This window comes from Pectinophora gossypiella, chromosome 8 (assembly GCF_024362695.1).
Source record: "Pectinophora gossypiella chromosome 8, ilPecGoss1.1, whole genome shotgun sequence".
Classification (NCBI taxonomy): Eukaryota; Metazoa; Arthropoda; class Insecta; order Lepidoptera; family Gelechiidae; genus Pectinophora; species Pectinophora gossypiella.
This window is the reverse complement of record NC_065411.1, coordinates 13740453-13761996: the sequence shown is the minus strand read 5'-3', so window position 1 is coordinate 13761996 and position 21544 is coordinate 13740453. Positions and strand designations below refer to the sequence as shown.

Below are 21544 nucleotides of genomic sequence, written 5' to 3'. Positions count from 1 at the left end.
AAACTACAAAAAATATTAAATTTTAATTATTTTTTTTTTAAATTATTTTTTATATTATTATTATTGTCACTTTGAAGTGGTTAATAGTAATGTAAAAATAGAGGTTCTGTTTTCCACCACATGAAAATCAGTTTACTAAATATCTTAGAAAAGTCAATAATATTCGTTTACAAGTCTAACTATACTAAAAGCATAATTATACTAAAAGAAAATAAAATGGACTGGACCGTACCGTACAGGGACCAACTTTTGAAGCGCCATTATTAAAAGCTGCGTATGGGCCTCCGAGCCTCCCCATTGGTTTCTCTTATATTGATACTTTTAGGGTAATTTAGGTAATTAAAATGGCAGCTCTAAAAATCTTAAAAAATAACGCAGTTCCATTTTACACTTTTACATTTCTTAATTATTTTGTTTGGCTGACTACTAAACTATTCTAAAAAAAGATATATTATTTTACAAACTATTTATAAACTGTTATTTATGAAATAATCAACAACAAACTCTTTTTAAAACTTTTAGTTAAAGAGGATTACAACTTAGGTAAAAAAACATGCGTAATTTGAAACAATATCACTAAAATATGCGTTTCTTTAGTTCAAAAAATTCGTTAAGTAATAAGTGTAACCACAGAAGAATTTATAAAATGACGTAAAATGACCGCGAGCATTCGTATCTTCCTTACTTTCAAATAAAAAGATATTTGTTAAAATATTGTGTTTCATTCGAAATGACAGCTAGTAATGACATAATGTGACATTCTGTTAAAAAAAATAAATGTAGAGTTCTTGATTGTTTTTCATTTTAAAATAGGATAAAATTATGTGATTGAACTTAAAAATTCTCTATTCAATTGTATATTTCGATCTTCAAAGTGTTGTCATAAGTATTGCCCTGAAAATTGAGTATATAAACGCAGAATGACGAATGCTACGATTCAGGTAACACCCACTGATTTCTCTTGAATATTTTATCTATTATTGTAATGATTCTAGGTTTTTTTACTAAAACTCTTCTTTTATTACTATTCAGTAAGCTACATGACATCGTTTATGCGTCTAAATTGGCTAAATTAAATCATTAAGCAATTTGTGAATGTTTGTTAAATTCAGGAGATTGAAGGTATAGACGACTACTGGGGGCCGGCGTTTCGCTCCGTGTATGAAGGGGAGGGTGGGCATGAGGCCTTCGTGCAGCAGCTAGATGAAAGAATCAAGCAGCATGACAAGGAAATTGAGAAGTTGTGCAATTTTCACTATCAGGTAAGGAAAATTTTAACATGTTTTATGATCTGTCATTTTGCTTTGTAATTTAAGTTAGGTAGTGCAAATTTTTGGGAAATTTGTTAAAGTTAGGGAAGTACACAGTGGTCAATGAAAGTCAATGTAATGGAGATGGTTAGATGTTACACTATTTGCTTGCTATGTATTCCATACACTTTTCCAGTGTTTGTAAGATATGGGATTTATTTCATGCTCTAGTCCAACCTTAAATTTTGGGAAACAAATATTAAACTCATTTCAAAAATATCAAGTATCAAGATTATAAAAATAACATCTACGTCACTTTTATTTGAAATTAGAAAAAATAATTTTTAATTTTCTTTTGTTTTTTTGAATAGAAGGAGATTTGAAATAAAAAATGCATGTTTCAATAAAATATGATTGGCTATTTCCAGGGCTTCATCGACTCCATCAGGGAGTTGCTGCAAGTTAGATCACATGCAGAGGAGCTACATGCAGAGATATCTAACGTGGATGCCAATGTTAAAGATACTACTGAGGGTTGGTTTCTACTACTTACATTTTCTTTTATTATACTAGGTGTGTTCCCTTTTTATAAAGACATACATATTTATACATTATTGTTTATTTATTTATCTATTCAAAATAGTGCAGTCAAAAGGCACATACCTACAAAGAAAACAGTCAGAACAGGTAAACTTATCTCATCAAAGCGATATTCATATTAATTTATTGATTTCTTCCAACTGACCTATGTGACGAGAGAAATATACAATGTATCATATATCTGTCATTATTGTTCTTTTTATAACTAGTGTGTCATCCCCTATTACATAACTAGAAACTCTTTAACAATGTGATTAAAAGTAATTGTATATTTCATACAAATTGTTTCACTCTCTAAAATTTTCTCATAATATGACTTCCTTTGGCAAAGGAGAAGTCAACTGTCGGTTGGCAGAGTCACTGTCATGTATGACTTTTAGTCTACATTATCTGGTTGACCAATCCTTTGCCTAAGGGATATATGAAAGCGCCTATGAGGCTGGCTGCTGGTAGGGTGTTCAAAGCCACATTAAAAATTAGAAAAACAAAAAATCTGTTATAGTTGTTCTCCTTATAACTAGTGTATCATCCCCTATTTCGGATTTTGTATGTTCGTATGTTGCATCTGGGTCAATATGAAAAACAGTTTTTATATGTTTCCATAAAATATAGTTTAATTATTTTTTATTTCACTTTATTTATTTTTATTTCTTTTCATTGTTTATAAGGCTTATGCTCCCGGGCGGAAGAGCTGATCCGCGCTCGTCGCGTGGAGCTGAACATAGCAGCCACTATTGAGAAGATGGAGCTCTGTCTGCCGCTGCTCACCACATACTCCAAGCTGAAGACTCAGGTTGATGCTAAGAGGTTCGTACTGGCCAGCGCGGATGTATGCTTTGGCGATACCCGGGTTCTGGCAAGACAGTGGACAAGACGGAATACTGTTGGGTTTTAGTGGGTATACCAGGTGGCGACACCCAGGGAGTATTAATAATACATACATAAACAAAGCAAATGGAATTCTATAGTCTCTGCTTACCCCGGTGGGAAATAGGCGTGAGTTTATGTATGTAATAATAATAAATAATAATCAAAATTCTTTATTTCAGTTTAGTACACGTTGCATAAAATCTAGTTGACCCGAGCCGCCTTGTAGACTAAGAAAGTCTCTGTCAGGAGGCTCGGCTCTTCCTTCATTTAACATACTTCAATAGACTAAACTGAACATTAATGTTAGGAATTACCGCAAAAACCTCCTGTGTGTCGCGCTGTCCGGTAGTTACGTGTGACGCGCGGGGTGAAGCTGATGCAGCGAACTAGTTTTTGTGTACTTCGTTTGCAAGTGTATAAATTCCTAACTACATGTTCTTTATTTATTGTACTATTTGTTCGAGCATATTATATTGCAAATTGGAAGCGACGATGGTGAATGTCGGTGTACGGACAAACCAAAGTTGGTTTTTGTTGCACCGTCAATTGTAAAAAAATGTATTAAGTACTGTACTTATTTTTAATAAAATAAAAATAAATAAATAAATAACACTACATAGTTACTTACTAAGTTATATGTGAGTGTACCACATAACCACGTCGTCCCCTCGGGTGGCGTGGTATGCGTAACGCATTTCCCAAAGAAAAAAAAGGTGTACTTGTAGGTTCAGAAATAAACAAGTATATGTTTTTATTTGAGTGCAGCCAATGGGCGTTTTTTAGTACATGACCCAATTGCCTTTAGGTACTACCCGGCCTTGAAGACCCTGGAGCAGCTGGAGCACGTGCTGCTCCCGCGCGTGGGGCCGTACAAGTGGTGCGCGCAGATCTCCCGCGACATCCCGCGGCTGCGGCAGGCCATTCAGGACGCGTCCATGGCCGACCTGCGAGACTTCCTCGAGAACATCCGCCGGTTGAGTCCTCAGGTGAATTTATATTGCTCAATAGCCTAATTTCTAACTAGGCAAATCGGTTACTTTTTACTAAACGTCAAAATACGAAATTATTATGGAATTTGTATGAAAAAGCACACGTGACGTCATAGAAATACGAGACAAAATGACGCACTTATTATTGTGTTTTCCTTGATTGAAATTCAAAAATAAATTAATGAGAGAAAAAAGGAAACATTTTTTGACAGTTTTAGATCAGTTTTTATTTAGTAATTAGAATTTCATAATTATCTTTGACCTAGGAAACAACCCAATTAAACTACCAAATTATATGTTACAACTCACACTTAAAGGGCGACATTGATGCAATTCACCTAAGAAAGCAATATGGCTATTTGTCATATTTTGTCATTGTGCAGTTAATTTTATATATATGCGCAAATGTCAAATTCCAATGTTGCTTTTTAGATGAATTGCTTCAATATGGCCTTTTAGCCCCCCAGTTCTTTATAAAAAAATAACAAAATATGTATTTATATTGTTGCTAGGTTGGTGCTATGGCTTTGAAGCAGACACAGGATCTGCTTGGAAGAAGCTTAGCGACCATTGTTAAAAATAGGAGAGGTATGTAGAATTACTACTCTATCTACGTGTGTCTATCTGTCTGTGTCTATCTGTATGTGTCTATCTGTCTGTGTCTATCTGTCTGTGTATATTTGTCTGTGTCTATCTGTCTGTGTCTATCTGTCTGTGTCTATCTGTCTGTGTCTATCTGTCTGTGTCTATCTGTCTGTGTCTATCTGTCGATGTCTATCTGCCCGTGTCTAGTTATCTGTGTTTATCTCTATCGGTTTGTTTTGTTTCCTGATAATATAAACAGTATATTCATCAGATATGGCGTTGCTGGGCATCACAGCTAAACTGGACAGCGGGGCGCAGTGCCCACATGAGCTGGTGGACTTCAGCCCCCTACATCGCTGTCTTCACATACACACTGTGCTAGGTGCTAAGACTGACTTCGTGCAGTATTACAGGTATGTAATTAATATGTAATAAATTGTGTAGGTGAATATTCTTGGAAGTTTTGGCGAAATATTTTTAAATCATTGTTAAGGTGCTAAGGTTTACTTGACAATGCAGGGAATTGCTTATACGAAAAGACGTGTTCTCGGTCAAGGAGTGTATTTTGAACTGACTTGCTACAATCATTACAATGGTTTATAAGACTCATATCGATGTGGTACTTATAGGTACATTGTTTTATTACTGAACCAACATCCCGCCCACCAAAGGACCCTATAGGTCATTTAATTTGGAGAATTATATTAACATATAATAAACTTATATAAAGATAAAATAAACTTATAAAGATATAATAAACTTATATAAACATAAACATCATCATCATTGTATATAACACCCAACAACTGTATTCACGTTCATTGTAAATAAGAAACCAAAAAATATATAACCTCCGTGTTAAACATAACTAAACATGCGAATAATTTAACCAGATTCTAAAGAAAAAAACATTGTGTAAAAGTTAAATTTCTAGATTACATATTTTAACAAGGTTGAATTTACGCTGTATCTATAGGCAAGACACACAGTTTATTAACTGATCTCTGAACAATATTATTACCACTTTTGACACTATAAACTCTGGTTATTCCGTCTGTGCCTGGATGTTTTTCTACTACACGCCCTAAGGCCCATTTCCCTGGTGGCATGTTATCTTGCTTGATAAGCACTATGTGCCCAATTTCTATATCCGGTGTTTGCTTTAGCCACTTAGGTCTCTGCTGAAGTCTAGACAAATACTCTTGTTGCCATCTTTTCCAAAAATCGGAAAGTAATTTTTGTATATGTTGCCAGCGAGACAGATGACTCGTGGGAAGATCAGTGAAGTCCGGGCTTGGAATGGTGATCGGGGATTCTCCAATTAAAAAATGTCCTGGAGTCAGGGCTACTACGTTATCGGGGTCTGAATCGTCTATGGGGCTCAGAGGTCGTGAATTGAGGCACGCCTCAATTTGGCATAAGATGGTAGCCATTTCTTCATATGTAAGATGTGAGGTCAATATCCTTTTCATATGGTACTTCATAGACTTGACGCCCGCTTCCCATAGACCACCCATGTGGGGACTGTAAGCCGGTATAAAGTGCCATTGCGTGCCATCTAATGCAAGAGTCTCAGCTATTTTCCCTTCAAATTGTAATTTGGCCTCCGTCATAGCAGCGGCAAGTTCTTTGTTAGCACCAACGAAGTTTCTGCCCTGGTCACTCCACAGATGTGCACATTTACCACGTCTGGCCACAAATCTGCGAAACGCCCCAATAAATGACTCTGTTGAAAGGTCTCCAACCAATTCCAAGTGTATAGCCTTGATACTCATGCATACGAATACTGCAACATAGGCTTTATTGGTTTTTACCCCTCTTCCCTTTGACATCAGTACCTGATAAGGGCCTGCAAAGTCAACACCACTATTTAAAAAGGGTCTGGCTGGTGTTACTCGCACTCGTGGTAAATCTCCCATCAATTGTGTTTGAGCTGTAGCTCTCAGCTTAGCACATTTCAAGCATTTACTAATTTTAGCCTTGACTAATTTCTTAGCCTTCAATATCCAAAATTTAGTTCGTAAGTATCCAAGCATCAACTGTACTCCGCCGTGTAAGGTCTTCGTGTGGGCTTCAGCTACTATGAGAGCAGTGATAATGTTGTCGCTGTCAAGTATTATAGGGTGCTTGCTGTAGTCTTTTAAGTCGGAATGTCTCAGTCTTCCGCCCACCCTGAGAATATCGTCGTGGTCCAGGTAAGGTTGTAATGTTTTTAATTTACTTTCTCTTTTAACGTTCTTCTTTTCTCGTAGATTAGATATCTCTTCTTCAAATTTTTGGTTTTGTATTATTTTTATGCATGCTTTTAGAGACTCATCTAGTTCTTTTGTAGTTATTATTGTATCTTTGTCTTCTAATTTCTTTCCCTTTAAAAATCTTTTACAGTAAGTAATCACTCGTAGTAATTCTGTTAGATTATCGAAATCTTCAAATTGTGTACTTAGATTAGCTTCCTTTGTTTTCAGGTTAACTTGTATGGCTTCCTTCTTCTTCTCTTCGTCAGTAGTTAGATTATTAGGTTTTGTGTAGTTAATATCCTCCAATGACAGCCATTGTGGCCCTTTCCACCATAATTCATTTTCTTTCAGATCTTCAACGGAGCTTCCACGCGAGGCTCGATCCGCAGGATTGTCATGGGTTTGTACGTGATACCAATTTTTATCAACATTGTCAAGGATTTCGACAACTCGATTTCGGACGAAAGTTTGCCATCTTCCTGGATCTCCACATAACCATGACAAGACAATAGTGGAATCGGTCCAAGCGAAGAATTGTTTGTTTGGTAGTTTTGTAGCTTTCTTAATCTGTTTCAGGAGCCTGGAAAGCAGAACAGCGCCGCACAGCTCCAGTCGAGGCAGTGACACCGGTTTAATCGGCGCGACTCTTGTTTTGGCTGCTATTATATTCGTCATTACTGTACCATCTGCCTTAACAGTTCTCATGTAGGCAACTGCTGCATATCCTTTGATTGATGCGTCACAGAATCCGTGGACTGTAATGTTATCCATGTCTTGTTCGGTAGTTTGTAACCATCTCTTTATCTCAATACCATCTATGTTGTGTAGATTATTTCTTAGCTCAATCCATTCGTTCTGTGTTACTTGGTCAACTTCTTCATCCCATGTAACGCCTTGTAACCATAGTTTCTGAACTAAGAGTTTTGCTGGCAATATTGCAGGCGCCAACCATCCGAGAGGATCGAACAGTCGCTGTATGTCTGCCAAAATAGTTCGTTTGGTGATTGTCTCAGATATAGGTGGTAGGTTCAGGCTGTACTTGAATATATCTCTTCCCATGTTCCAGGTTACACCCAAGGCGCGAATGGTGCCATCAATGGAGATGTCTAAGCTCACATGAGTGCTTCTTTGTGAGGGCTCAAATTGTTTCAGAAATTCAGCGTTATTCGAGCACCACTTTTGCAAGATGAAGCCTCCCCTTTGAAGAATTTCATCTATTTCCTTTGCTGTAGTAATGGCATCTTGTAAGTTATCTCGTCCTGACATCAAATCGTCCATGTAAAAGTCTTCCTTTATGGCTTTAGAGGCAATAGGATGGTCTTGCCCTTCGTCATCTGCAACTTGATGTAATGTTTTGACAGCCAGATACGGTGCAGAGGCTGAACCAAAAGTAACTCTGGTCAGGCGATAATCTTTGATAGGCGCATCCTTGTTGCTTCGCCAAACTATTCTTTGGAGGTCACGGTCTTCGGGTGCCACCAAGATTTGGCGATACATTTGTTTGATGTCTGCGACGAAACATACCCTTTTCATTCTCCATCTTGTGATTAAGTTTCTCATGTCATCTTGAAGTTGTGGACCTACTAGTAGCTCTTCATTTAGACTTATGTTATTTATTCCCTTCTGTGACGCGTTGAATACTGTTCTAACTTTTGTAGTTTCTTTCTCTTCCTTCACCACTGCATGGTGAGGTAAGTATACAGCTGGTTTGTTTATTTCGCTTTCCTTAACTTCTTCCATGTGACTTAACCTTTGGTATTCTTCCATCACCTTCACGTACTCTATCTGTAACCTTTCATCTTTCTCAAATCTTCTTTCTAGTTGATTAAGTCTTCTTAGTGCAATTTTTCGTGTTTCTCCCTTTGTAGATAATAATTCTTCAGTCTTCTTAGGTAATCTCACAATGTAGCGCCCATCGTCTGATCTGGAATGTGTAGCTTGATAGTGTTGCTCGCATTTTCTTTCGTCTTGTGTTTGTATTCTTTCATCTTCATATTCTAGCTCCCACATTGTTTTTAGCAAGTCGTCCAGATTCAGATTAGCGTGCATCACAATTACATGGTCTTCTTGTGTCTTCTCTTGTATGTTCCCAAATAGAATCCAACCCAGGCAGGTGTTTTGTGCACATGGAGTGCCTGGTGAACCCTTGATAATGTCTCCCTTCATAATTTGGGCGCACACTTCAACACCCAGCAGCATATCGACTCGTCCTGGTTGATGAAAACTTGGATCCGCCAGAGTAAGCCCTTCTAAGTGAGGCCAGGTGCTTGCATGAATGGTTTGTGATGGTAATTGTGTGGTGATTCGTGTAGGCAGTACATAAGCTTTCACTTTCAAGTTAAATGTCTCATCATGTGTTGAAAGAAGCTCGATTTCAGTTGCATGCTTGACTGATGTCTTCGTGGAACCCACGCCTGATATAGATCCATTGACTGGCCTTCTCTTTAGCTTAAGCATTTGGGCAGCTCGCTCTGTAATGAATGTAGCTTGAGATCCTGGATCTACCAGGGCTCGTAAAACCGTGGTACCTCCTGTCATGTCCCTTATAGGTACACAAGCTGTAGCCAGAAGAGCAGTTGACTTATTCGAAGCAAAGTGAGATGATAATTCGAGATTCGTGTCTTTAGTTTCATCTTTGGTGGCTTGAAGGGGTTCGTCAACATGGCTGTGATGTGCTTGTGCCGATTCAGGGCTTGGTGGCTTCTGTATATGTATTAGCGTATGGTGACGTTTGCGACACGTATGACAGGATGTACTTGAGCGGCATTTTGCTGCGGAATGTCCGGTGGCCAGACAGTTGAAGCATAGGTTTTGGTTCTTTACATACTCCCATCTTTCCGTTGATTTCTTATTCTTGAAGTCCCTGCATTGATATAACGCATGGTTTTCGTTACATACTGGACAGCTTTTATCTCTTACATCTTCTGTGGTAGATGCGTGGACTGTAAGTTCTTTGTTCTTCGGGTTGGACTTCTCTCTTGATGGTGGGGTGATAAGTTCTAGTGTGCGATACTTGCTTTGTAGAAACTTGACAAAATCTTCGAACGTGGGTAATTCGTCTGAACATTCACTATATGCGAACTCTTCCCATTCTTTATGAGACTCTGGGTCCAGTTTCTGTACGAGTAGAAATATAATTATAGGATCCCAAGAATCAACCGCGATGTTCATATTTTTTAAGCTGTTTAGACATTCATTAGTTGTATCCAACAGTGATTTTATGTGGCTTGCGGTTTGGGAAGGAAGTTTCTTCTGTAAAATCATTTTCTTCAAGAGAGAATTCACTATAAGTCGTTTACTGCCATATCGTGTGCTCAGTGTGTCCCATGCTTGGTCATAATTGACTTCAGTGATTTGAATATGTTTCAATAGGGCTTCTGCCTCTCCTTTCACGACACTCTTCAAGTAATGTAACTTCTCAACCTTGCTTATAGACATGTTGTTGTGTACCAAAGAGATGAAAAGGTCCTTGAAAGCTGGCCACTCCTCGTAGACGCCAGAGAAGGCTGGTAGCTCGATGCGAGGTAACTTGACTTGTCCTTCATTAATTGTTTTTCCTTCCGGTAAACTTGAATTTGTAAATCTAGCTAATAAATCTCGCAGATCGGCTAACATGCATGTGTACAAATCTTCTATGACGTAGTAGTCTTCATTCACAAAGTATGTCACTTCAGCTTTCTTCTCTTTAGGTATACACTTAATGAGGTCTTGATGTGTCGTACGAAACGTTTTCCAATATTCGTTGATCGTTTGTATACGAGTTTCGATGTAACCCTTGGTTAATCGTTGTTTAGGACATTTCTTGAGATTAACTTGGGCTTTTTGTAGTAAATTCGCCGTTTCTTCTAATATAGATAGATACTGTTCCGGTGTAGACATAATACTGCACGATAATTCACGACGACACAGTCAAAAACGTAATATTTAAGCTTCAATCTTCTTTGCGTAATCCCGTGTTGATCGGAAGTATAGGTAACTACTTGCTACGCCGTGCTGTTTCGAGCGCTTCGTATCTATTGTATGCAGCGAACATCTTGCAGTAAACAACTCGGAATAGTTAGGTCGTAAGCGCGCACGTAATCCGGTTCGAAATTCGACCATATGTTAAGGTGCTAAGGTTTACTTGACAATGCAGGGAATTGCTTATACGAAAAGACGTGTTCTCGGTCAAGGAGTGTATTTTGAACTGACTTGCTACAATCATTACAATGGTTTATAAGACTCATATCGATGTGGTACTTATAGGTACATTGTTTTATTACTGAACCAACAATCATTTTAAGAACTTCTAAACTAGTTTTGACTTTTGAGTGTAGTCTATCAATAATACTATCATATTGTTTGGAAGAATAATAACATAACTAAATATAACAATAACATAACTAAATAAGTTCACGACTATATCCCAATTGGGGTAATTAGAGGTACATCCATCGGAAGATGAACTAAGTAGGGTACAACTAACTTTCGTACCTCACGGGACATTTACATATGGCTTTATAAAATACAAAGATTTCGAAACGAACGAAACGACATGAAATTCAAAATGATTAATAATTAAAGCACATAATAACGGGTTCTTACCGCGTTTAAATGGGGATATGAGACTCCCGATATTTCGACACTGTTGCATTAATTATGATAATAACCGCGTAAACTTAAAACAATGTTCAAAATGATTGTTCAAATCAAAATCTTTTTTTTCCAATTCCTCTTTTTTTTTGGTCCCTTTCGGTTTCGGTTTTTTTTCCTTTCCTATTTTTTTAATTCCCCAGAGCCCAACGCAAGCAACAAGCTCGTCTGGTTCTCATCCCGTCAGGCAACCTGCACGACAACATCCAGAGCGTGAAGAACTACCTCAATGCTGTGTTGGGCTTCTTCATACTGGAGGAGCATCTGTTGACCACCGGGGCGGGACTAGTGTCCAAGGTCAGATAAAGATTTTTATTGTGCATAAATTAGGTACAGTTATAGATAATAATTGCTAATAGATTGTAATAGGTTGTTGTTGATAATAGTTGTAGTCTTCTATCGTGTGCGTTAAGAGGTGGATTACCAACCCCATAAACCCTGGTGTTAGGGTTATCATTGAGCCGCCACAGGCCCCTGACATGGCTCATGTAACGACTACATACTTACACCAGTAAGTAATAACGGGGACCAACGGCTTAACGTGCCTCCCAAAGCACGGATCATCTACTTATGGACAATCAGGTGATCAGCCTGTAATGTCCTAACCAAACTAGGGATCACAGTGATTTTTGTGATTTGTCCCCACCGGGATTCGAACCCGGGACCTCCGGAACGTGAGCACACCGCACACCACGGGGGCCGTTAGACATAACATAATATAGTACAATTTGGGCGGAATTATTGCTCTAGAGTAATTTCTTCCAGGCAACCGCTACCAGGAAACAAACATTAACTATACTAGGATGCCTCAACTCCTCAAGTGATCGCTACAATACAATACAAAAACTCTTTATTGCACTTAAATCACATTAAAAATACATTAGTATTATAATTAAATTGGTAGTACAACAGGCGGCCTTATTGCTAAGGTAGCAATCTCTTCCAGGCAACCTTTAGGTATAGGATATTAATTTAATTGCTACGTTAAAACTAACCGGCTACGGTCATCCCAGGACTGGCTGCTAGATACCTGGAGCATGGCGGTCAGCAAGGTGGCGGCCACGTTACGCACCAACACCTCGCTGATCACAGACCCCACGCTGATGTTGAGCATCAAACACCAGATCATGCTCTTCATCAATACCATCAAGTAAGTCAGAACTCATAATCATTTATTCAACGTAATTATAATGGGTAAACTTGTAGGTCAATTGGGTCATGCACTAAGTTCAAGATAAATTATGAAATTCTGATTACTAAATAAAGACAGATCTAAAACTGACGAAAAACATTTTCTGTTTTCTATATAACTTATTTATGATTTTTAATCAAGAAAAACGTAATAATAAGTCCGACATTTTATCACGTTTTTCTATGAAGACACAGTGCGCTTTTTCATACAAATTCCGTAGTAATTTCGTGTATTGTCGTTTAGTAAAAAGTAACTGATTTGACTAGTTGGAAACTAGCCTATTTAACATTTTTGAATCTACGTCATCGAAACTTTAGGGTTATTGTCTGGTGTCAATATATTTAAAGCTGTGAAACCCGAGTTGGAAAATCGCTTGACTCTCACTGTGAATTCACATGTTCGAACAGGCCAGGCCTAAACTAATGATTTTCGAATTTGTTTTCAAATTCATATTTGGATCATAAACGATCATCACATGCTCAGCGGCTCAGCCTGTCGAAAACAAACCCAAATACAGGTTAGGTCACATACCTCCGAAAATGCATTTCTCTGGAATGTGGGTTTCCTCACGATGTTTTCCTTCACCGCTGAGCACGTGATAATCATTTATGATCCAAACATGAGGCTTAAGGCGTCGTATGTGGAGATTATATTTGAAAGAATAGGGTGTTTGACTGGGTCAAAGATAAATTATAAAATGTTTATCTGGAAGTAGAAGCCAGTCTAAGATGATCAAAAATCAGTCTCATTTTACTTTTCGACTTATTTTCGATTTTTATTTATGGAATAAGTAGTATGACTTTGACCGCTTTTATCCATGACGTCACAGGACAGTATTTCCATACGAACTCTAAAGAAAACTTTCGTTTTGACGTTTCGTAAAAAGTATCTCATTTGACTAGGTTGTCAAGTAGCCTATTAATCGACCCTATTGGGCTGATAGCGGTAAGTGCTGAATGAGGGTATAAAAACTTTACAACCCACATGTCACCCTCGAATTTTCCTCGCAGGTGCTACGGCCTCCCGACGGAGCCTCTGCCCCTGCTGCTGCAGGAGATGGCCGAGCACTACACTGAGGTGCTGATGCAGCGCTGGGTGGTCGTCTTCCGGGACATACTCGACAATGCCTCCTTCTTGCCCATTGAGGTGAGAAAACTGTATGCCGAACTATCGATAGTTAGACTATCGATATTGCTTCTCACTATTTTTATTATTATTTATTTACTTCTAATGGGGATGTTGTCGAAATCACTTTGTGAGACAGTCCTTTGTTTGGTAAGGACATTGCAGGCTTGAATAACCTGAATGTCCGAACAATTAAGATGATTCCGGAGTGGAGCAGCGTAGTGGAGTATGCTCCATATCCCCTCCGGTTGATTGAGGGAAGGCTTGTGTCCAGCAGTGGGACATTATCACGTTCTCAGCGGTGAAGAGGAAACTTTCGGAGGTATGTGATCTAACCTGTATTGGGCTGGTTTTCCAGTCGCGGGTTGAAAGGTCAGACAGGCAGTCGCTCCTGTAAAAAACCGGAGTTGTCCAATCTTCAGGTTAGGTAAGCTGACCCTGTGAAAAACGGGATAATGCTACGCAGATGATGAATCGTGATATTTGGTGTGTAGTGAAATCCCATCCCAGTTTAATTTTAAAGTTTGAGCTAACTGGGTATCATCGTGTTTGTTGCAGGTGGAAAATCAAGAACAATACGACGGTGTTATGGACACATTCCCGTATGACGGTGATGAGTTGGAAACGCAGCCCTTCCCGAGAAAGTAAATAACTTTACATAATACCACAGAATTTTACAGAGTATTAGTGACATCGTAACGAAAACTTTGATGGATGGTTCAGACCATGATTCTGAGTTGACGTCAAGTGGAATTTCACATAGCAAAAGTATAGAATTGAAAATGAACATGAATTTTGCGACGGAAAACTCCACTTGATATCAACTCAGAATTATAATCTGTGAATCATTTCCCTCAGTATTCGTTACGATGTCACTAACACCCTGTATAATCTGCTTTCTTAGACATTAATCATTTCACTAAATGAATAAGTATAACTAATAGCTATAGATACGTGCGTGTAGAAGCGCGACTCGAGTTGGTTGAATGGAGTGTCTGGGGTGCGTAACAGGTTATATTTTGAAACAAGTTACGGGAAAAGTAACACAATAAAAAAACAAAAAATAAATAAAATAAACATCATAGAAGGAAAGCTATAAGGAAAGAGAAGAAGGAGAAGACCAAGAAGAGCTTAAATGGAACAGTTTCAAGAGAAGGTGAACGTCGTGTCTTATAAGGAAGTGAAGGAATTGGCCTTTGATAGACAAGAATGGAGAATGCTACACCGACAAAAGCGTGGCTCTTTAGTGTAATGTATGACATGAAATAATATTTAATATGATTTTCTGTTTTCAGATTTCCTTTCTCCTCTATAGTGCCCGCGGTGTACGTACAAGTAAAGGAATTCATCTACGCTTGGCTGAAATACTCGGCGGGCTTAGGCCTAGGTAAGTATAGAATTCTCCCAATATACATGGGTGTTAGTGACATCGTAATGAAAACTATGAGGGGTGATTCTCATGATTCTGAGTTGATATCAAGTTGAAAATTACGTCGCAAAAGTATGGAACTGAAAATAATTTAAAAAAAAACTCTTGTCGGCGTAAGGCTGCGTTTACATTGACGTGGAGCTGTGAGGAGAGGAGCGGAGATATGCAGGAATCGACCAATCACCGTGAGGGAGAGAGTGACAGCGCGTCTTAGTTTTTCGCTCTCTCGAACGCTGTGATTGGTCAAATCCGCACATCTCCGCTCTTCTCCGCCCATCTCCGCGTCAGTGGAAACCCGGTCTAATAATGACGTTATCCTGTATACCAACAAGAGCTGCGAGTTTCTCTTCGTGAGTTTCCCTAAGCACGGGTGGGTGCTATAAACCCAACCAGGCAGTCCATTCCATGGTGGTGTGTGTGCGCAGGCGGCGGGCGGCGCGCGGCGGCGGCGCGGCACTCGGCGTCGCTGCTGCTGAGCCGCTCCTTCACCGGCTGCCTGTCCGCGCTGTTCCGACACCCGCTGCCGCTGCAGCAGCTCGTGCAGGTCACACACACCACACACGCATCACTCACACACTACATACATCACTCACACACTACACACACGTCATTCACATACTATACACATATCACATTTATTTACTTAAATCAAGCAACATGGCCCATACAATATCGTCGCCTTAACCTCTTAACGCCGAGATTTCCAGACACAATAGCAATAACAATGGGTTTTGGATTTTAAAAGAACATTCGGTCTTACGACTTTATAGTATAAGCCACGCTATGTATCACAAATCCGTGATGACTCAGTTCGGAGAACGCGTGACTTACATGATAGTGTCACGGGTTGGAATCTCGACGCAGACTCTAACACCCGTATTCTAGGATGATAACTCCGTCGTCAGTTGAGGCGACCTCACGGAAGACATCGAACTCAGCTCAAAATCGGTATTCTTAGACGACGCCTTAACCTTAACTCGAGTTTACTCCAGTAAGACATGCCGTCATTATTTTCATATTGTTTTGTTGGTAGTATAATATATTCAACTAGAGTGAGTTAAGATCCCCAAGTGGAGGTCGTAAACGTCAACTTAAAATACCTTAAAATACAAAGTTGAGGCTGAGTCGAGTGGAGGAAGTTTCATCTTAGTTAACATCTTAGAATATGGGTGTAAACAGATTTCACTCATGAGTTTGAATTCTTCTTTCGATCATAGATAATTGATATTCGACTTAGGCGATACAGGTATGATGCTTGTTATTATGTTCTATATATAGTGTTAGTGACATCGTAACGAAAACTTTGAGGGATGATTCAGACCATGATTCCGAGTTGATATCGAGTGGAATTTTCCGTCGCAAAAGTATGGAACTGAAAAAAATTAAAAAAAAAACAGAAAAAAACCTGAATTTTGCGACGAGGAATTCCACTTGATATTAACTCAGAATCATGGTGTGAATCATCCCCTTCAGTAGTCATTACGATGTCAACTAATACCTTGTATAAATAAGTATATTTCTGTTGTAGATCATCGTGGACACCAAGTATCTTGAAGACGCTACGATATACTTGTATGAGTTCATCAGCAACATCACTGGCTCCGAGCTGGTTACTACTCAGGTAACCCTCCACGATACTTTATAATATTGGTCTTATAGTGCAGTGTAATAGACTACCCTGCTCGCGTCAGACAGTACTGCAGAGCGTAACGCAAGAGGGAAACCACTGCTCTATTTTTTCTTATAAAAGTAGCATGGAGAATGTTACACCGACAAGAGCGTGGCTCTTAAATTAGTGATGTTCACCATTTATCACGTTGGTCTAACAGAAAGCTCTGTGAGGTGTGGGTACTTAATTCATCTTGCGATGGATGTACCTCTGACCACCCTAATGGGATATAGCCGTGAGCTTATATTATGGTCCGGGAATGAGACAATTTATATTTGCAATTGTTCACAATAATACTGTAGTATGCTCTTTTCACAGTGATATGTCTCTTTCGTACTAAACTGTTCACCGTATCGCCCGTCTCAACACACAGAGGGGGTGAGGTGGGCGCCCGATACGAGTTGAGCGGGGCGGAGAGTTCCCGTTCTATACGTAGAGTTATTCTTTATTTTATGATATCACTACAATGTCAAACAAATGTGTCATAATGTTATAAGTAACAATTTAGATAGTAGGTATAAGTAATTATAACAAACCATGAAATACAACTACCTATGTCTTCAATCAACTTATGGCTCTGCCCACCTCAGTGGGAATGAGGGCGTGATTTTACGTTTGTAGGTAAATGGGACGCGTTAAAACATCCTGTATTCGCAGCGTAAGACCGGTTTGTTGATGAGCGACTGCATGTAGCAGCGTATGCCTACTGACGGTCAATGTGTGATTTCTGTTTGCTACCTACCTGTTTTCTATTATAATTAAGTAAGCACCTCGGTGAATGGTAAATATTTGTTTTGTGTAAGTTCTTTAAATGTAATAATGTGAAAGCGTGGCGAATGCCGAAGAAGAAGGCATCGAGACAAACCTGTTTAGGTTTAGCGATGTTTGTAAATAATCTATGTGTAATTTATGAAGTGTTATAAATAAAAATAAAAAAATCTTCTTCTTATCGTGGGTTGTGAAGTGGAATACCAGCGGCGTTGCCAGACGTCCAGATTTTTAAACCAAAATTTAATGTCCCGCGCGGGACAGGCTTAATCCCGCTTTTCGGGAATAACCCGACCGTGCGTGCAACGTACTGAGAAAGCGCGGGCGGATGGCACAGACAAGTGTGGACTGGAAATTTTGATTTTGATTTCCGTTTTTTACACAACACAATGTAACTACTAAAAGATGATGTTATGTTACAGACTGCAGGTAGTATGTTCCAGTCGGCTCGTGACGACGCCGAGAAGCAGATCTGCGACAATCTCGAGAAGAAGGTCGACGAGTTTCTTGACCTCGAGAACTATGACTGGCTTCTAGGTGACTATGAAAATTTTTCAGTTATCAGGGGCGTTAAAATGGCCACATCGAAGCAATTCATCAAAGAAAGCAATATTGCATTGACATTTGTTTGCATTGCGCACTTACTTTTTTTTATATACGCGAATGTCAAATTGCAATATTGCTTTCTTAGATGAATTGCTTCGATTTATTTATTTGCATTTCACGACTTTACAGTGCAGAAGCGCCAATGCGCCGTGAAACTTTCAATATAAACAATAATATAATTAGACATATGAAACTTAAGTGCAAACAATATAAAAACATAATTTTCACACATCAAAAAAAAAAGTTTCATCATCAGCCCATTAACGTCCCCACTGCTGGGGCACGGGCCTTCCCTATGGATGGATAGGAAGATCGGGCCTTAAACCATCACGCGGGCCCAGTGCGGATTGATGGTTATTAACGACTGCTAATGCAGCCGGGACCAACGGCTTAACGTGCCTTCCGAAGCACGGAGGAGTTCGAGATGATTTTTTTGTGGTCACCCATCCTATGACCGTCCTTTGTGAAAGTTGCTTAACTTCAACAATCGCAGACCGAGCGCGTTAACCGCTGCGCCACCGAGCTCCTCAAAAAGTTTATTTAGGTAAAACCCAAGACACACATATACATCATTCTTGATCTCGCAGAACCTCAGACACTCGCGACTCACATACGCGATTTTAACCCCCTAGGTTGTTCTCTTGGCTTACTAGTATATTGTTTCAGTGGAGCCCACCGGTCAAGCGTCCTCATTTGTCACGGACATGCTGAGCTATCTCTCCGGAGTACTTACTTCGCTCGAACAACTGCCAGAACGCGCCAGGTACATTTATAATCTTACAAAGAGAACATTTTACATACATACATACATACATACATAAACTCACGCCCGCAATCCCAAATGGGGTGGGCAGAGCCACAAGTAATCAAAGACAACTTGCAGCCACTGTTGATACGAAGAACATTTTAATCGAAAAAATATCTGACTCGGACGAGACCTGAACCCGCAGCTCTTGTCAAGACGGGACGAGCGTGTTAACCATTACACCGGGGGGGTTAAAATGGCCACATCGAAGCAATTCATCTAAGAAAGCAATATTGCTGTTTGACGGTTGTTTGCATTGCGCACATACTTTTATATGCGCAAATGTCAAATTGCAATATTGCTTTCTGAGATGAATTGCTTCGATGTGGCCATTTTAACCCCCCTGGTCTGTAAGTTATCGGTCTAAAGTAATATATTAGTACTCAATATTATAAATAAATAGCGCTGGCGCCGGCTTAATGACGATACGTTACTTGAGTCATGGGCCTTTGGCGGCTCAATAATAATCACCAGGGTTGATGAGGGTGGTCATCCACCTCATAATCCACACGATAAGAAGAAGATTATTGTATCACAACTTACATTTTTCAAGAACGTCTAGGGCCCTGCGCCGAGGCCTTTCTTGCAGCTACTTTTTCTCGGCTATATAGGTTGAGATGCTGCACTAGTTTTAAGTGGATGAGACGTTCTAAAAAATATATGATTTTTATAAAAATCGACGATTAAAATTGAATTTTTGAGTTCGAGTTTGAATCTGTTTGACTGTGTCATATCCAAACTAAATCTTTACCATCACCTCTTACCAGGGTGGCAGCAGTCCGCGCGGCGACGAACCGCATAGCGACGCGTCTGCGCAACCTGTTGCTGGACCCGGGCGTGAAGCAGATCTCGTCGGGGGCTCTGTACCAGCTAGACCTGGATGTGATCCAGTGTGAACAGTTCGCGGCTGCCGAGCCCGTTCCGGGGTTGAGGGAGGGAGAGCTGTTGGAACATTTCGCCAGCTTGAGGTACGTAATGCGAACACAGTGTTGCCGTTGAGGAAAATAAAAAGTCCCCAGACCTATATGAAAAAGTCGCTAGATATCGAAAAATATATAATTAAAAAATCCGCTAGAAGTCGCTTAATATTTCAAAATGTTACTTCTATTCCTCTTACGTGTTTATAATAAATAAGTGAAAGAGAAAGATATCTGAAGTATCGTTTGATAGAGTGACAGGGTTCATACCTCTAGATCGTTGTCATTAAATTAGGGGATTCCCCTAAAGCCAATAGCAATCCCTTCTTATCGCGTAGGTAGTAAGGTCGATTATCCCACGGAAAAAACTTGTTCTTCATAGTTTGAAAGGTTTCTTTATTCAAATAGCAGTCCTTGAGTGTGTTGTCAGTATAACTAGATTTAAATTAGTAGTAAAATAATTTTGTATCATAAAAATATTCTTATCAGGGAGATTTATATAGTTTTACTATGAATTCTTGAAAAAGTCGCTAAAAGTCGCCAATTTTTTTAAAGTCGCTAGACCGAAAAAAAAAGTCGCTAAACACACCAAAAATCACCTAAAACTGCAACACTGGAGTCATGGTATAAGGAACCCAGTGCTCCGTTTATCGAAACTTACAAGCCCTGTGTATAAATAGCCTATATACCTCCCACTGCTGGGCACATGCCTCCCCTCAATCAACCGGAGGGGGTATGGAGCATACTCCACCACGCTACTCCACTGCGGGTTGGTGTAAGTGTTTTTACGGCTAATAGCCGGGACCAACGGCTTAACGTGCCCTCCGAAGCACGGAATCAACTTATATTTTCGGACAATCAGGTGATTCAAGCCTGAAAAGTCCTTACCAAACAAAGGACAGACAGATCGGGAATCGTACCCGGACCTCCAGATAGTGAGCCTAACGCTCTAACCACTAGACCACGGAGGCTGAGCCCTACACAAGACAACACAAGAATGTGAATCAGAATCATTTATTCAACGTAATTATCATGGATAAACTTGTTGAAGGTCAATGTAACATTTTTGAATTTACGTCATTTCGCAAGGCTGACACCAGGGTTAATGGGGTTGGTAATCAACCTCACAACCCACACGAAAGAAGAAAACTTATTTTAGTAAAACTTTATTATATCTGATCATAATTATTCCAGGCAACTGCTAGACCTGATCACGGGTTGGGACTGGTCCTCGTATCTCCACGACGTCGGCATAGAAGGCGGGAAGTACGCGCTGGTCACGCCCCGCGACGCCGCCACGCTGTTAGAAAAGCTGAAGGAAGCAGAACAGAAGTCTTCCGTCTTCTCCGTTCTGAAGAAGAACGAAAGGGACAGAAGGAAGTTGCTCGACACCGTGCTGAAGCAGTTGAAGCAACTGCAGAACCAGGACGGCTCGTGAATGGAATTTTGAGATTTAAGACGGTTGCGTCTTGGAAGCGTGTTCGTATGAATTGGACTCATGCGTACAATACAATACAAGAGCTCTGTATTTGCACAAACTCACAAGAAAAATATCAATTACATATACGACAAAAGTAGTACATAACAATAGGCAATCTTAGACTAAAGGTGGTATTAATAAACGAATCTCAGCTGAGACTGCCCTCAAGATCATGCTCAAATGTCTGTTTTTATATGAGAACTGTCACAATGACATTATCTTGAGGGCAGTCTCGAAGCTGACATTAGTTTATTAATACCACCCTAAATGCCACGCCGTTGCGTGTGAATTACAGTCTTTGACCGTTGCGCTTGCGATCTCCGGATCGGTCACGGTCCCGGGTTCGAATCCCGGTGGGGATATATCGCAAAAATCACTTTGTGATCCCCA

The 21544-nt window shown here is 39.7% G+C and overlaps 1 protein-coding gene across 2 annotated transcripts; it reads left to right on the top strand.

The window, feature by feature from the left end:
• Window positions 1-679: 679 nt before the first annotated feature.
• LOC126369210 (exocyst complex component 6) lies at window positions 680-21465 on the top strand. 2 transcript variants are annotated; one of them, XM_050013516.1, is made up of 18 exons: window positions 680-941; window positions 1113-1262; window positions 1679-1823; window positions 2519-2657; window positions 3526-3706; window positions 4222-4297; window positions 4566-4707; window positions 11307-11460; window positions 12177-12313; window positions 13366-13501; window positions 14039-14124; window positions 14776-14867; window positions 15335-15453; window positions 16438-16530; window positions 17769-17883; window positions 18619-18715; window positions 19525-19725; window positions 20869-21465. In XM_050013516.1, the coding sequence occupies exons 1-18, from the start codon at window positions 921-923 to the stop codon at window positions 21110-21112; spliced, it is 2328 nt and encodes a 775-aa protein (XP_049869473.1). In that variant the 5' UTR covers window positions 680-920; the 3' UTR covers window positions 21113-21465. The 2 variants fall into 2 exon arrangements, with proteins under 2 accessions (XP_049869473.1, XP_049869474.1); XM_050013517.1 differs by having other exon boundaries at window positions 683-941; window positions 1679-1784.
• The last annotated feature ends 79 nt before the right edge of the window (window positions 21466-21544 follow it).